This window comes from Oncorhynchus keta, chromosome 16, assembly GCF_023373465.1.
Source record: "Oncorhynchus keta strain PuntledgeMale-10-30-2019 chromosome 16, Oket_V2, whole genome shotgun sequence".
Taxonomy (NCBI): domain Eukaryota; kingdom Metazoa; phylum Chordata; class Actinopteri; order Salmoniformes; family Salmonidae; genus Oncorhynchus; species Oncorhynchus keta.
In genome coordinates, this window is record NC_068436.1 from 20,180,434 (window position 1) to 20,195,225 (window position 14,792).

At 43.7% G+C, this 14,792-nt stretch overlaps 1 protein-coding gene across 1 annotated transcript in view; it reads left to right on the forward strand.

The window, feature by feature from the left end:
* LOC127907897 (dynein axonemal heavy chain 6-like) overlaps positions 1-14,792 on the forward strand; it is a 147,341-nt gene that overhangs the window by 122,327 nt on the left and 10,222 nt on the right. Inside the window, 4 exon segments of the mRNA XM_052464361.1 lie at positions 3,262-3,391; positions 5,074-5,201; positions 7,458-7,644; positions 12,192-12,203. Coding sequence (XP_052320321.1) covers positions 3,262-3,391; positions 5,074-5,201; positions 7,458-7,644; positions 12,192-12,203 — 457 coding nt within the window.

A 14,792-nucleotide genomic window follows, 5' to 3' on the forward strand; every position in this document is an offset into this window, starting at 1 on the left:
TGCCTGTCTCCCTCCTTGCCTGTCTCCCTGCATGTCTCCCTTCCCGCCTCCCTGTCTGCCTGTTTCCTAGCCGGGTCCTCCATTATTCACATTACTGCTGACCACTGTGAGGTTCTGAGAGGTTTAGTAGCAGGGAAGACCCTGAGGTTCTGGGAGGTTTAGTAGCAGGGAAGACCCTGAGGTTCTGGGAGGTTTAGTAGCAGGGAAGACCCTGAGGTTCTGGGAGGTTTAGTAGCAGGGAAGACCCTGAGGTTCTGGGAGGTTTAGTAGCAGGGAAGACCCTGAGGTTCTGGGAGGTTTAGTAGCAGGGAAGACCCTGAGGTTCTGGGAGGTTTAGTAGCAGGGAAGACCCTGCGGTTCTGGGAGGTTTAGTAGCAGGAAGACCCTGAGGTTCTGGGAGGTTTAGTAGCAGGGAAGACCCTGAGGTTCTGGGAGGTTTAGTAGCAGGAAGACCCTGAGGTTCTGGGAGGTTTAGTAGCAGGGAAGACCCTGAGGTTCTGGGAGGTTTAGTAGCAGGGAAGACCCTGAGGTTCTGGGAGGTTTAGTAGCAGGAAGACCCTGAGGTTCTGGGAGGTTTAGTAGCAGGGAAGACCCTGAGGTTCTGGGAGGTTTAGTAGCAGGTATTGTTGTGAATTGTTACTACTGTTACTACTGTACTTTTGTAGCTAGGAACACAAGCATTTCGCTACACCTGCAATAACATGGATTTGATTTGAGAATGATGTTTGACAAGGAGGTGTCCACATACACTATATTACTACACTATATTACTACACTATATTACTACACTATATTACTACACTATATTACTACACTATATTACTACACTATATTACTACACTTCATTACTACACTTCATTACAAAAAGTATCTCTAAACTGACATGTTTTTCCCCTTTTTCAAATTTGACCTTCTAATTCTGATTATACATCATGTAAAATATATTGTGTGATTACACACTCCTGAGGCCAGATTTGATTTCATGACTGATGTCTTCCATTCTTCTGTTTTTTCAGGCTTTGTAATGTTTGTTTAACTGTTGTATTCCATTTGAAAAAATCATTGGGTGTTTAACCTATAGCATGATATAGTTTTAAACATCCTGAATCAGTGTTCCTCTCTCACTTAGTGTAATAACTGAAAGAAGGGTTCCCTGTTCTGCATACTAAAGTTTAGAACCTCTATTAGAACCTTCCATTTACCCAGCAGAACCTCTGTTCCACCTCCACTCTGTCTGTAATAGGAATGATTCCAAATGTGCACATGTGTTTTCCACAGCAGGTTCATGTGAAGTGGGTCGTGTTCATTAGGGAAATGAGTGTAAAACCAACATGAGCATTTCTTCTGGAGGTAGCCCCTCCAGGTTTCTGTCCATGTTCTTCCTTTCAGTACCTAATGACTCCCCCACCTCACCCCTCTCCCCCAGGGGAGATAACCTACGGAGGCAGGGGTGACTGATGCCTGGGACCAGCGCTGTCTCCGCACCATCCTCAAACGGTTCTTTCTCCTGTCACCCTGGACCCAGGGTACACCTTCTCCACCTCAGGTGAAGACCACTGTGTGTGTGTGTGCGTGCAAATTTGTGTGTACAATTTGTGTGTACAAATGTTGCTGAATCTGAGAAACGGGGAAAGGTGTGTCCTGTTGTGTGTCTGTGTGTTCAGTGAGATCTAACTGTTGGTATTCTGTCTGTGTGTGTTCAGTGAGATCTAACTGTTGGTATTCTGTCTGTGTGTGTTCAGTGAGATCTAACTGTTGGTATTCTGTCTGTGTGTGTTCAGTGAGATCTAACTGTTGGTATTCTGTCTGTGTGTGTTCAGTGAGATCTAACTGTTGGTATTCTGTCTGTGTGTGTTCAGTGAGATCTAACTGTTGGTATTCTGTCTGTGTGTTCAGTGAGATCTAACTGTTGGTATTCTGTCTGTGTGTGTTCAGTGAGATCTAACTGTTGGTATTCTGTCTGTGTGTGTTCAGTGAGATCTAACTGTTGGTATTCTGTCTGTGTGTGTTCAGTGAGATCTAACTGTTGGTATTCTGTCTGTGTGTGTTCAGTGAGATCTAACTGTTGGTATTCTGTCTGTGTGTGTTCAGTGAGATCTAACTGTTGGTATTCTGTCTGTGTGTGTTCAGTGAGATCTAACTGTTGGTATTCTGTCTGTGTGTGTTCAGTGAGATCTAACTGTTGGTATTCTGTCTGTGTGTGTTCAGTGAGATCTAACTGTTGGTATTCTGTCTGTGTGTGTTCAGTGAGATCTAACTGTTGGTATTCTGTCTGTGTGTGTTCAGTGAGATCTAACTGTTGGTATTCTGTCTGATCTAACTGTTGGTATTCTGTCTGTGTGTCAGTGAGATCTAACTGTTGGTATTCTGTCTGTGTGTGTTCAGTGAGATCTAACTGTTGGTATTCTGTCTGTGTGTTCAGTGAGATCTAACTGGTATTCTGTCTGTGTGTTCAGTGAGATCTAACTGTTGGTATTCTGTCTGTGTGTGTTCAGTGAGATCTAACTGTTGGTATTCTGTCTGTGTGTGTTCAGTGAGATCTAACTGTTGGTATTCTGTCTGTGAGATCTAACTGTTGGTATTCTGTCTGTGTGTTCAGTGAGATCTAACTGTTGGTATTCTGTCTGTGTGTGTTCAGTGAGATCTAACTGTTGGTATTCTGTCTGTGTGTGTTCAGTGAGATCTAACTGTTGGTATTCTGTCTGTGTGTGTTCAGTGAGATCTAACTGTTGGTATTCTGTCTGTGTGTGTTCAGTGAGATCTAACTGTTGGTATTCTGTCTGTGTGTTCAGTGAGATCTAACTGTTGGTATTATTCTGTGTGTGTGTGTGTATTCTGTCTGTGTGTGTCTACTTTGCCCCGAGGCAGACAGACTGAGTGACTATAACAGGTACATAGAGAACCTTCCTCTCATAGACGACCCTGAGATCTTTGGTATGCACGAGAACGCCAACCTCGCCTTCCAGGTTCGACACTTCACTCTGCTTATATATTCTCACCTTTAGCTCAGTGGGCTAATACTGGCTTGGGGACAGTTAACTATACAGTACCTAATTCAAATTTGTTTTCCACAGATTTTGTTCATGTACTGTCTGAAAATAAGAGGTCACATCACTAATACAAAACATGTATTTAGCCAGTTAAGAGGAGAACATTACCTTTGATGCTGACAACATGGATACATACTATAGGTGTATATAGTCTGTGTCCTGTGGGTTACTTGTCATCCCTAAAGCGGTGAGGTCTTGTCTGTCTGTACAGCGTCTGGAGACTATGACCCTGATCAACACCATCCTGGAGGTACAGCCTCGCTCGTCAGCCCGCGGCGGGGGCAAGAGCAACGACGAGATCGTCCACGAGCTGGCCGACTCCATCCTCGCCAAGATCCCGGGTGAGAGAGAGACGCACGTAAACACACACACACACACACATCCCAGGCTTGATTTATTCTGGTGCTTTTACGGTTTGATGTTCGCTTTGGTTTGAAATTAAAGTTAGTCTCTCTAAACTCATTATAGTGTGGTTGAAGTCACTGTCTGATCTGTCTGCCTGTCTCTCTGTCTGTGTCTGTCTCTCTGTCTGTGTCTGTCTGTCTGTCTGTCTGTCTGTCTGTCTGTCTGTGTCTGGCTGGCTGGCTGGCTGGCTGTCTCTGGCTGGTCTGTCTGTCTGTCTGTCTGGCTGTCTGTCTGTCTGTCTGTCTGTCTGGCTGTCTGTCTGGTTGTCTGTCTCTCTTTCTGTCTGTCTGTCTGTCTGTCTGTCTGTCTGTCTGTCTGTCTGTCTGTCTGTCTGTCTGTGTGTCCGATCTGTCTCTGTCTGTGTATCTATCTGATCTCTGTCTGTCTGTTATCTGATCTGTGTCTGTCTCTCTTCTGTCTGTCTGTCTGTCTGTCTGTCTGTCTCTCTTTCTGTCTGTCTGTCTGTCTGTCTGTCTGTCTGTCTGTCTGTGTCTGTGTCTGTCTCTGTCTGTCTGTGTCTGTCTCTTTCTGACTGTCTGTCTGTGTCTGTCTGTCTGTGTGTCCGTCTGTCTCTGTCTGTGTCTGTCTGATCTGTCTCTGTCTGTGTCTGTCTATCTGTCTGTGTCTGTCTCTGTCTGTCTGTCTGTGTCTGTCTGTCTGTCTCTCTGTCTGTGTCTGTCTGTCTGTCTGTCTGTCTGTCTGTCTGTCTGTCTGTCTGTCTTCTGTCTGTCTGTCTGTGTCTGTCTCTGTCTGTCTGTCTGTGTCTGTCTGTCTGTCTGTCTGTCTGTCTGTCTGTCTGTCTGTCTGTCTGTCTCAGAGTGTCTGTCTCTATGGATGAGTCAGTCTGCTCTGTTCTGTCGGTCTGTCTGATCACCACCTCCTGTCTGTCAGGAAGTGTCTGTCTAACTCTGTCTGTCTGTGTCTGTCTGATCTGTCAGGGGTCTGTCTGTCTGTGTCTGTCAGCCATTCTGTCTGTATTTAAATCTGTCTGTGTATTTGATCTGTCTCACTGTGGAGGGACATACAGTGCATTGAATCTATTCTTTCTGTGTTCTGTAAAATGTATTGTCTGTTTCTCAATCTATGTCTGGTAAAGTCAAATCTGTCTCTGTCGGTCTGTCTTATTTTTTTGTTACATTTCTGTCTGTCTGTCTGTCCTTTCAGTGATGTCTGTCTGTCTGGGTCTGTCTGATCTGTCACTCTGTCTGTCTGTGTCTCTCTGATCTGTCTCAAGCTCTGTCAGGTTGTATCTGATCTGTCACAGCTGTCAGGTCTGTGTCTGATGTTGATCTGTCTCATGTCGGTCTGGTGGGCCATCTGACATTTGTCTGTCTGATCTGCATTGTCTTGTCTGTTTTCTTAGGGTTGTCTCTGTCTGTCTGAGTCTCAGTGCTCTGTCTGTCTGTCTGTGTCTGTCTCATCTTTCTGTCCTGACTATTCTCCCAGCCCCTGCCGTGAAAAACATCCCCACAACATGATCTGTCACCACCATGCTGTCTGATGGTGACTGTCTCTGTCTGTCTGTCTGATCTGTCAATCTGTCTGATCTGTCTCTGTCTGTCTGTGTCTGTCTGTCTGTGTCTGTCTGATCTGTCTCTCTGTCGGTCTGTCTCCTCAGAGTGTCTGGATATGGATGAGGCAGCAGAGGCTCTGTTTATTCGTGACGCCAACGGACGCCTCAACTCCCTCACCACCGTCCTCGGACAGGAAGTAGACCGCTTTAACAACCTGCTGCGGGTCCTCAGGGTGAGTCAGAACCCACTACCCTGGGTCAGGCATTAGAGGTCAGGGGTCAGGCATTAGAGGTCAGGGGTCCCAGTTGTCAGCCATTCATTTTTCAGTGTATTTAAATGCTGTTTGCCAAATCAGGTAGATGATGATTGGTAATGGAAATGCATTGAAAAAGTCCTTGATGAAATGTTAGGACAGCTGTATCGGTCCATGGTTCCAGCTGCTGCCCCTAGGTCTCAATGGAAGGTCCCAGAGGCAGGAGGTTGGAGGGACATTTACAGTGCATTCGAAATCTATTCATCCCCTTGACTTTTTCCACATTTTGTTACAGCCTTATTCTAGCAGCCTCCAAATGTATTAAATGTAGTTTTGTTTCATCAATCTACACACAATAGCCCATAAAGACAAAGCAACAAAAATAGTTAAAAAATGTTGGCTTTTAAATTATTATTATTTTTTTTTACAAATTCACATGTTACATTTACATAGATATATCAGACCCTTTTCAGAATAAACTTTGTTGAAGCATGTGTTGGCAGTGATTACGAAGCCTGAATGTGTCTTGGGTATATATATATATATGCAGCCACATTGTTGGCAAAGCTTGTGACTCCTGATTTTGTTGGGAGTTTCTCCAAACACTTCTTCTCTTCAGATCCTCCCTCCAGGTGCTCTGTCAGGCTTGGATGGGTGATGTCAGAGGAGATGGACAGCTATTTTCAGGTCCAAACCAGAGATGTCAGATTGGATTCAAACCCCTGGCCAGCTGGGTTGGGCCACTCAAGGACATTCAGAGACTTGTCCTGAAGCCACGTGTTCCTGCAGTTGTCTTGTCTGTTTGCTTAAGGGTTTTTGTCCTGTTGGAAGACACAGTGAACTAGTCTCTCAGCGCTCTGGAGCAAGTTTTCATCAAGGATCTCTCTGTACTTTGCTCCGTTCATCTTTCCTCAGATCCTGACTAGTCTCCTGCCACTGATGAAAACATCCCCACATCACATGATGCTGCCACCACCATGCTTCACCGTAGGGATGGTGCCAGGTTGTCTCCAGACGTGACTTGTGTGTCTTGTGTTGTCATTCAGACCAAAGTGTTCAATGTGTGTTGTTTCATCAGACCAGAGAATCTTGTTGTCATTTCTCACTTGTGTGTTTGTGTGTTGGTCTGAGAGTTCTTTAGTGTGCCTCTTGGCAAACTCAGATGATAAGACTTGTGTGTGTGTGTTGTTTACATCAGAGGAGTGTGCTTCCACTTCCACTTGCCACTCTACTATAAAGGCCTGATTGTGTGGAGTGCTGCAGAGATGATTGTCCATCTACACAGAGAGACTCTAGAGCTCTGTCAGTGTTGACCATCAGATGGGGTCTTGGTCTGTGTGTTGTCATGACCAAGGCCCTTCTCCCTGATTGCTCAGTTTGGCCAGGCAGCCAGCTCTAGTTAGAGTCTTGTCATTACATCAAACGTTTTCCATTATAGAATGATGGAAGACACTGTTCTGTGTGGGGACCTTCAATGCTGCAGACAGTTGTTTTGTACCTTACCCCAGATCTGTGCCTCTGTGTGTTGTCACACAATCCTGTCTCAGAGGTCTACGGTTTTTGCTCTGACATGCACTGTCAACTGTTGGTACCTTATATAGATCTCATTAAGCACAGGAGGTTGGTGGCACCATTTTATGAGGATGGGTGTTGTCAATGACTGGAACCGAATCAGTTGAATGGGATCAATTACACCAATACACTTGTGTGTGATGCCATTCCATTTGATCCAGACATTATGATGAGCCGTTCTGTCCCTCATCAGATCCACTGATCTCAACGATGATCCATGGAAATGGGAAACAGGAAACAGGATGCATTACATCAGAGCTTGTGTGTTTTGAGTTTCATTACATCAGATGGGAAGGTTGAATAGTTATGTAAATGTTATATTTCATTTTTTATATAATATTTTGTCAAACATTTCTAAAACCCTGTTTTGTGTTGTCATTATATGGTATTGTGTGTAGATTGATGAGGGGAAAATATAATTGGATCCATTTTAGAATAAAGGCTGTAATGTAACAAAATGTGGAAAAGGGGAATGTTTGTGTTTGAATACTTCAGAAGAATCTGAATGTGTTTATAAGGACAGATGCTGCAGCCACATTGTTGGCAAACCGTTACTGCAGTGGTGTGTTGTCTCTGGGTTTATGATGTTCTGTTGTGGATGTCATCAGATAAACACCCACAAACACTTCTCCTCACATTCAGCCTCCCTCCCTCCCTCCCCAGGTGTCTCTGTGTACCCTCCAGAAGGCTATAGCAGGGCTGGTGGTGATGTCAGAGGAGATGGAGAGGATCTACACCAGTTTCCTCAACAACCAGGTTCCAAACCACTGGAGCACCTCAGCTTACCCCTCCCTCAAACCCCTGGCCAGCTGGGTTAAAGACCTGGCCCTCAGGACCTGTCTTCATCGAGGTGACAGAGACTGTGTGTTCTCTCTCATAGACACTTGTTGCTGTACAGTTGGGTCATTGAACCTGTCTTTAAGTCCTGAGTCAGACAGACTTTTACCCCCATAACCACATTTTGTGTACATATGTATGATGTACACGACATCAGTGAAACACTGTGTTGTCATTACATCAGATGGGAGACTTGTGTGTCTGGTGTTGTCATTACATCAGATGGAGACTTGTGTGTTTGTGTGTTGTCATTACATCAGATGGGAGACTTGTGTGTTTGTGTGTTGTCATTACATCAGATGATAAGACTTGTGTGTTTGTGTGTTGTCATTACATCAGATGGGAGACTGTGTGTTGTCATTACATCAGATGGGAGACTTGTGTCATTACATCAGATGTAAGACTTGTGTGTGTGTGTTGTCATTACATCAGATGGGAGACTTTGTGTGTCTGTGTGTTGTCATTACATCAGATGGGAGACTTGTGTGTTTGTGTGTTGTCATTACATCAGATGGGAGACTTGTGTGTCTGTGTGTTGTCATTACATCAGATGGGAGACTTGTGTGTCTGTGTGTTGTCATTACATCAGATGGGAGACTTGTGTGTTGTGTGTTGTCATTACATCAGATGGGAGACTTGTGTGTTGTGTGTTGTCATTACATCAGATGGGAGACTGTGTGTTTGTGTGTTGTCATTACATCAGATGGGAGACTTGTGTGTCATTACATCAGATGGGAGACTTGTGTCAGTCTGTGTGTGTTGTCATTACATCAGATGATCAGAGACTTGTGTGTTTGTGTGTTGTCATTACATCAGATGGGAGACTTGTGTGTTTGTGTGTTGTCATTACATCAGATGGGAGACTTGTGTGTCTGTGTGTTGTCATTACATCAGATGGGAGACTTGTGTGTTGTGTGTTGTGTTCAGATGGGAGACTTGTGTGTCTGTGTGTTGTCATTACATCAGATGGGAGACTTGTGTGTCTGTGTGTTGTCATTACATCAGATGTGTTGTCATTAGATCAGATGGGAGACTTGTGTGTCTGTGTGTTGTCATTACATCAGATGGGAGACTTGTGTGTCTGTGTGTTGTCATTACATCAGATGGGAGACTTGTGTGTCTGTGTGTTGTCATTACATCAGATGAGACTTGTGTGTCTGTGTGTTGAGACTTGTGTGTCAGATCTGTGTGTTGTCATTACATCAGATGGGAGACTTGTGTGTCTGTGTGTTGTCATTACATCAGATGGGAGACTTGTGTGTCTGTGTGTTGTCATTACATCAGATGGGAGTGTGTCTGTGTGTTGTCATTACATCAGATGGTCATTACATCAGATGGGAGACTTGTGTGTTTGTGTGTTGTCATTACATCAGATGGGAGACTTGTGTGTTTGTGTGTTGTCATTACATCAGATGGGAGACTTGTGTGTCTGTGTGTTGTCATTACATCAGATGGGAGACTTGTGTGTCTGTGTGTGTTGTCATTACATCAGATGGGAGACTTGTGTGTTTGTGTGTTGTCATTACATCAGATGGGAGACTTGTGTTGTCATCAGATGTCTGTGTGTTGTCATTACATCAGATGGGAGACTTGTGTGTTTGTGTGTTGTCATTACATCATGGGAGACTTGTGTGTTTGTGTGTTGTCATTACATCAGATGGAAGACTTGTGTTTGTGTGTTGTCATTACATCAGATGGGAGACTGTGTGTCTGTGTGTTGTCATTACATCAGATGATAAGACTTGTGTGTCTGTGTGTTGTCATTACATCAGATGGAAGACTTGTGTCTGTGTGTTGTCATTACATCAGATGGTAGACTTGTGTGTTTGTGTGTTGTCATTACATCAGATGGTAGACTTGTGTGTTTGTGTGTTGTCATTACATCAGATGGTAGACTTGTGTGTTTGTGTGTTGTCATTACATCAGATGGTAGACTCGTGTGTTTGTGTGTTGTCATTACATCAGATGGAAAGACTCTTACATATGTAGGCAATGTGGTGATATAGTGGAAACAGAACATCTATGTTTGTGTGCTCTTGTTGTTAACATTTCTGTGATCATACCACCATATCACACTCAGACGAATGTGGATTTTCTCTTACAGGAACTCCGCCCAGGCACACACACACACACACACACACACACACACACACACACACACACACACACACACACACACACACACACACACACACACACACACACACACACACACACACACACACACACACACACACACACACACACACACACACACACACACACACACACACACACACACACACACACACACACACAGAGTCATTATCAGGGGTAGTGAGATGGGATGATGTGATGAGAGAATCATGTTTAAACATTAGCAGCACGCCATCCACTTCAGACTGACTTCTTTCTTTCTCATCTCTTACTCCCACGTTCTATTCTTCTGTGTCCTTGCTCTGCATTTACCCATCTCTATCTCTCTCTTTCTCTCTTTCCCTCTCCCTAGTCTTCTCTCTTTCCCTCTCCCTAGTCTTCTCTCTTTCCCTCTCCCTAGTCTTCTCTCTTTCCCTCTCCCTAGTCTTCTCCTTTCCCTCCCTAGTCTTCTCTCTTTCCCTCTCCCTAGTCTTCTCTCTTCTCTCTTTCCCTCTCCCTAGTCTTCTCTCTTTCTCTCTTTCCCTCTCCCTAGTCTTCTCTCTTTCCCTCCCTCCCTAGTCTTCTCTCTTTCCCTCTCCCTAGTCTTCTCTCTTTCCCTCTCCCTAGTCTTCTCTCTTTCCCTCTCCCTAGTCTTCTCTCTTTCTCTCTTTCCCTCTCCCTAGTCTCCTCTGTCTTTCCCTCACCCTAGTCTTCTCTTTCCCTCTCCCTAGTCTTCTCTCTTTCTATCTTTCCCTCTCCCTAGTCTCCTCTGTCTTTCCCTCACCCTAGTCTTCTCTCTTTCCCTCTCCCCAGTCTTCTCTCTCTCTCTTTCCCTCTCCCTAGTCTCCTCTGTCTTTCCCTCTCCCTAGTCTTCTCTCTTTCCCTCTCCCTAGTCTTCTTTCTTTCTCTCTTTCCCTCTCCCTTGTCTTCTCTCTTTCCCTCTCCCTAGTCTCCTCTGTCTTTCCCTCTCCCTAGTCTTCTCTCTTTCCCTCTCCCTAGTCTTCTCTCTTTCCTCTCCCTAGTCTCCTCTGTCTTTCCCTCTCCCTCGTCTTCTCTCTTCTTTCTCTCTTTCCCTCTCCCTAGTCTTCTCTCTTTCTCTCTTTCCCTCTCCCTAGTCTCCTCTGTCTTTCCCTCTCCCTAGTCTTCTCTCTTTCCCTCTCCCTAGTCTTCTCTCTTTCCCTCTCCCTAGTCTTCTCTCTTTCCCTCTCCCTAGTCTTCTCTCTTTCCCTCTCCCTAGTCTTCTCTCTTTCCCTCTCCCTAGTCTTCTCTCTTTCTCTCTTTCCCTCTCCCTAGTCTCCTCTGTCTTTCCCTCACCCTAGTCTTCTCTCTTTCCCTCTCCCGAGTCTTCTCTCTTGTTTGTCTCTCTATCCCTAGTCTTCTTTCTTTCTCTCTTTCCCTCTACCTAGTCTTCTCTCTTTCCCTCTCCCTAGTCTTCTCTTTTTTCTCCCCTCTCTCCCTAGTCTTCTCTCTCTCTTTTCTCCCTCTCTCTCCTAGTCTTGACAGCCTCAATTAGGTTCTGGGAACTGAGATTTTCTCCCTCTCTCTCCCTAGTCTTCTCTCTTTTTCTCCCTATCTCTCCCTAGTCTTCTACACTGTCTCCTCTGTTCTCTCAAATCCAGTTTTTCTATTCTTCCTCTCTCCTAGTCTAACCCCAGTCTCTCTCTCAATAACCCAATCAAAATATGTTTTTTCTGGTCCAAGTCTTCCTCTGTTCTCTAGTCAATATTATGTAGTATTTTCACCGTCTCCTCCCTCTCCCTCGTTCTCTAGTCAATATTTTGTCTCCTGGTCTCTCCCTAATCTGTTCTCTAGTCAATTTTTCTATTAAATATCACTCCACTAGTCTGTTCTCTAGTCAATATTATTGTTTGTCTCTATCTCCAGTCTCCTCTCTTCTCTAGTCAATTGACATTTTCTATTAGCACTAGTCAAACATATGTTAACAATGCCAAAGCCAGTGAACTAGATGATAATCTCAGTACACACTCTCTCTGTTCTCTGTCCATCTCTCATTAAATATCTCTGTGCACACGTCTCCTCTGTTCTCCCCAGATTATGTAGTATTAAATATCACTGGTCAGTACACACTGTTCCGAGAGACTGGTCTTAGTCTGTGTGTTACGCAATCCCTAAATGTCTAAACACACAGACAGATGAACATAACCCCAGTCTCTGGTGACAGCCTTACATATTAGGTTCTGGGAACTGAGATTAACATAACACCAATCAAAATCACCCTCTCCTTCGTGTATCACTGGTGTGTGTGTGTCTGTGTGTGTGTGTTCATATCACTGGTCAAACACAACTTCCCTCTGTCTGTGTATTTGTATTAAAGATCACTGGTCAGATCACTGTCTCCTCTGTTCTCTAGGGTATTAAATATCACTGGTCCCAAATCCTTCTGGTAGTATTAAATATCTCTGGACTATTCTTCTCCTTATGTAGGCTTCCTCACTGGTCAGTACACACCGTCTCCTCTGTTCTCTAGTCAATATTATGTAGTATTAAATATCACTGGTCAGTACACACTGTCTCCTCTGTTCTCTAGTCAATATTATGTAGTATTAAATATCACTGGTCAGTACACACTGTCTCCTCTGTTCTCTAGTCAATATTATGTAGTATTAAATATCACTGGTCAGTACACACTGTCTCCTCTGTTCTCTAGTCAATATTATGTAGTATTAAATATCACTGGTCAGTACACACTGTCTCCTCTGTTCTCTAGTCAATATTATGTAGTATTAAATATCACTGGTCAGTACACACTGTCTCCTCTGTTCTCTAGTCAATATTATGTAGTATTAAATATCACTGGTCAGTACACACTGTCTCCTCTGTTCTCTAGTCAATATTATGTAGTATTAAATATCACTGGTCAGTACACACCGTCTCCTCTGTTCTCTAGTCAATATTATGTAGTATTAAATATCACTGGTCAGTACACACTGTCTCCTCTGTTCTCTAGTCAATATTATGTAGTATTAAATATCACTGGTCAGTACACACTGTCTCCTCTGTTCTCTAGTCAATATTATGTAGTATTAAATATCACTGGTCAGTACACACTGTCTCCTCTGTTCTCTAGTCAATATTATGTAGTATTAAATATCACTGGTCAGTACACACAGTCTCCTCTGTTCTCTAGTCAATATTATGTAGTATTAAATATCACTGGTCAGTACACACTGTCTCCTCTGTTCTCTAGTCAATATTATGTAGTATTAAATATCACTGGTCAGTACACACTGTCTCCTCTGTTCTCTAGTCAATATTATGTAGTATTAAATATCACTGGTCAGTACACACCGTCTCCTCTGTTCTCTAGTCAATATTATGTAGTATTAAATATCACTGGTCAGTACACACTGTCTCCTCTGTTCTCTAGTCAATATTATGTAGTATTAAATATCACTGGTCAGTACACACCATCTCCTCTGTTCTCTAGTCAATATTATGTAGTATTAAATATCACTGGTCAGTACACACTGTCTCCTCTGTTCTCTAGTCAATATTATGTAGTATTAAATATCACTGGTCAGTACACACTGTCTCCTCTGTGTTTCTAGTCAGTATTAAATATCACTGGTCAGTACACACTGTCTCCTCTGTTCTCTAGTCAATATTATGTAGTATTAAATATCACTGGTCAGTACACACTGTCTCCTCTGTTCTCTAGTCAATATTATGTAGTATTAAATATCACTGGTCAGTACACACTGTCTCCTCTGTTCTCTAGTCAATATTCATGTTATTAGTCCTATGAACAGAGAAAGTGAAATATTCCTTGATATTAAAAAAGACCCAAGCCGCTAATTATAACAACAAACCAAGCCTACCTATACACTTTCCTCCTCATTCATTACTGCTGCACTGCTTGTTGTAGCGCTGAGGGGAAATAGGAAGAACTCGCATTTAATGGCTTATATAAGTGTTGAATACAAAGTGTTGACAGGGCTGAGTCAGACCTTAAACATCAACTCACTCATATATACAGCAGATCTCTGCTCTATTCGTTGACAGTCTCTCTCTGGTCATGGTTTTAAACGTTTTCAAATCTCACAGTATCAATTTTGCCCGTAACTTTCTTTCGTGCCTGCTACATTACTCCAAACATGGTCATCTGAGCATTTGATGGGCCAGCGGTGGCATAGTGCACTTGATTTCCTCTCCAGGCCCACCGGGACGGCAGAGTTTGTACCTTAAGTCACATACCTGGAGCGCAGGGCAGCTGAATGGGCTGCACCCACCACCATCTACCACCAACAGAGACTGATAGAAAAACTAGGAACACAAGGCTTTATCGTTATTTACAGAAATGTTTGGTGATGGACTAGAGATGCCTGGGAGATGGACCGGTTGGTGACCACTGATATAGTATGTTGTTGGGTTATTTACAGAAATGTTTGGTGATGGACTAGATGCCTGGGAGATGGACCGGTTGGTGACCACTGATATAGTATGTTGTTGGGTTATTTACAGAAATGTTTGGTGATGGACTAGATGCCTGGGAGATGGACCGGTTGGTGACCACTGATATAGTATGTTGTTGGGTTATTTACAGAAATGTTTGGTGATGGACTAGATGCCTGGGAGATGGACCGGTTGGTGACCACTGATATAGTATGTTGTTGGGGTTATTTACAGAAATGTTTGGTGATGGACTAGATGCCTGGGAGATGGACCGGTTGGTGACCACTGATATAGTATGTTGTTGGGGTTATTAACAGAAATGTTTGGTGATGGACTAGATGCCTGGGAGATGGACCGGTTGGTGACCACTGATATAGTATGTTGTTGGGTTATTTACAGAAATGTTTGGTGATGGACTAGATGCCTGGGAGATGGACCGGTTGGTGACCACTGATATAGTATGTTGTTGGGTTATTAACAGAAATGTTTGGTGATGGACTAGATGCCTGGGAGATGGACCGGTTGTGACCACTGATATAGTATGTTGTTGGGTTATTAACAGACATGTTTGGTGATGGACTAGATGCCTGGGAGATGGACCGGTTGGTGACCACTGATATAGTATGTTGTTGG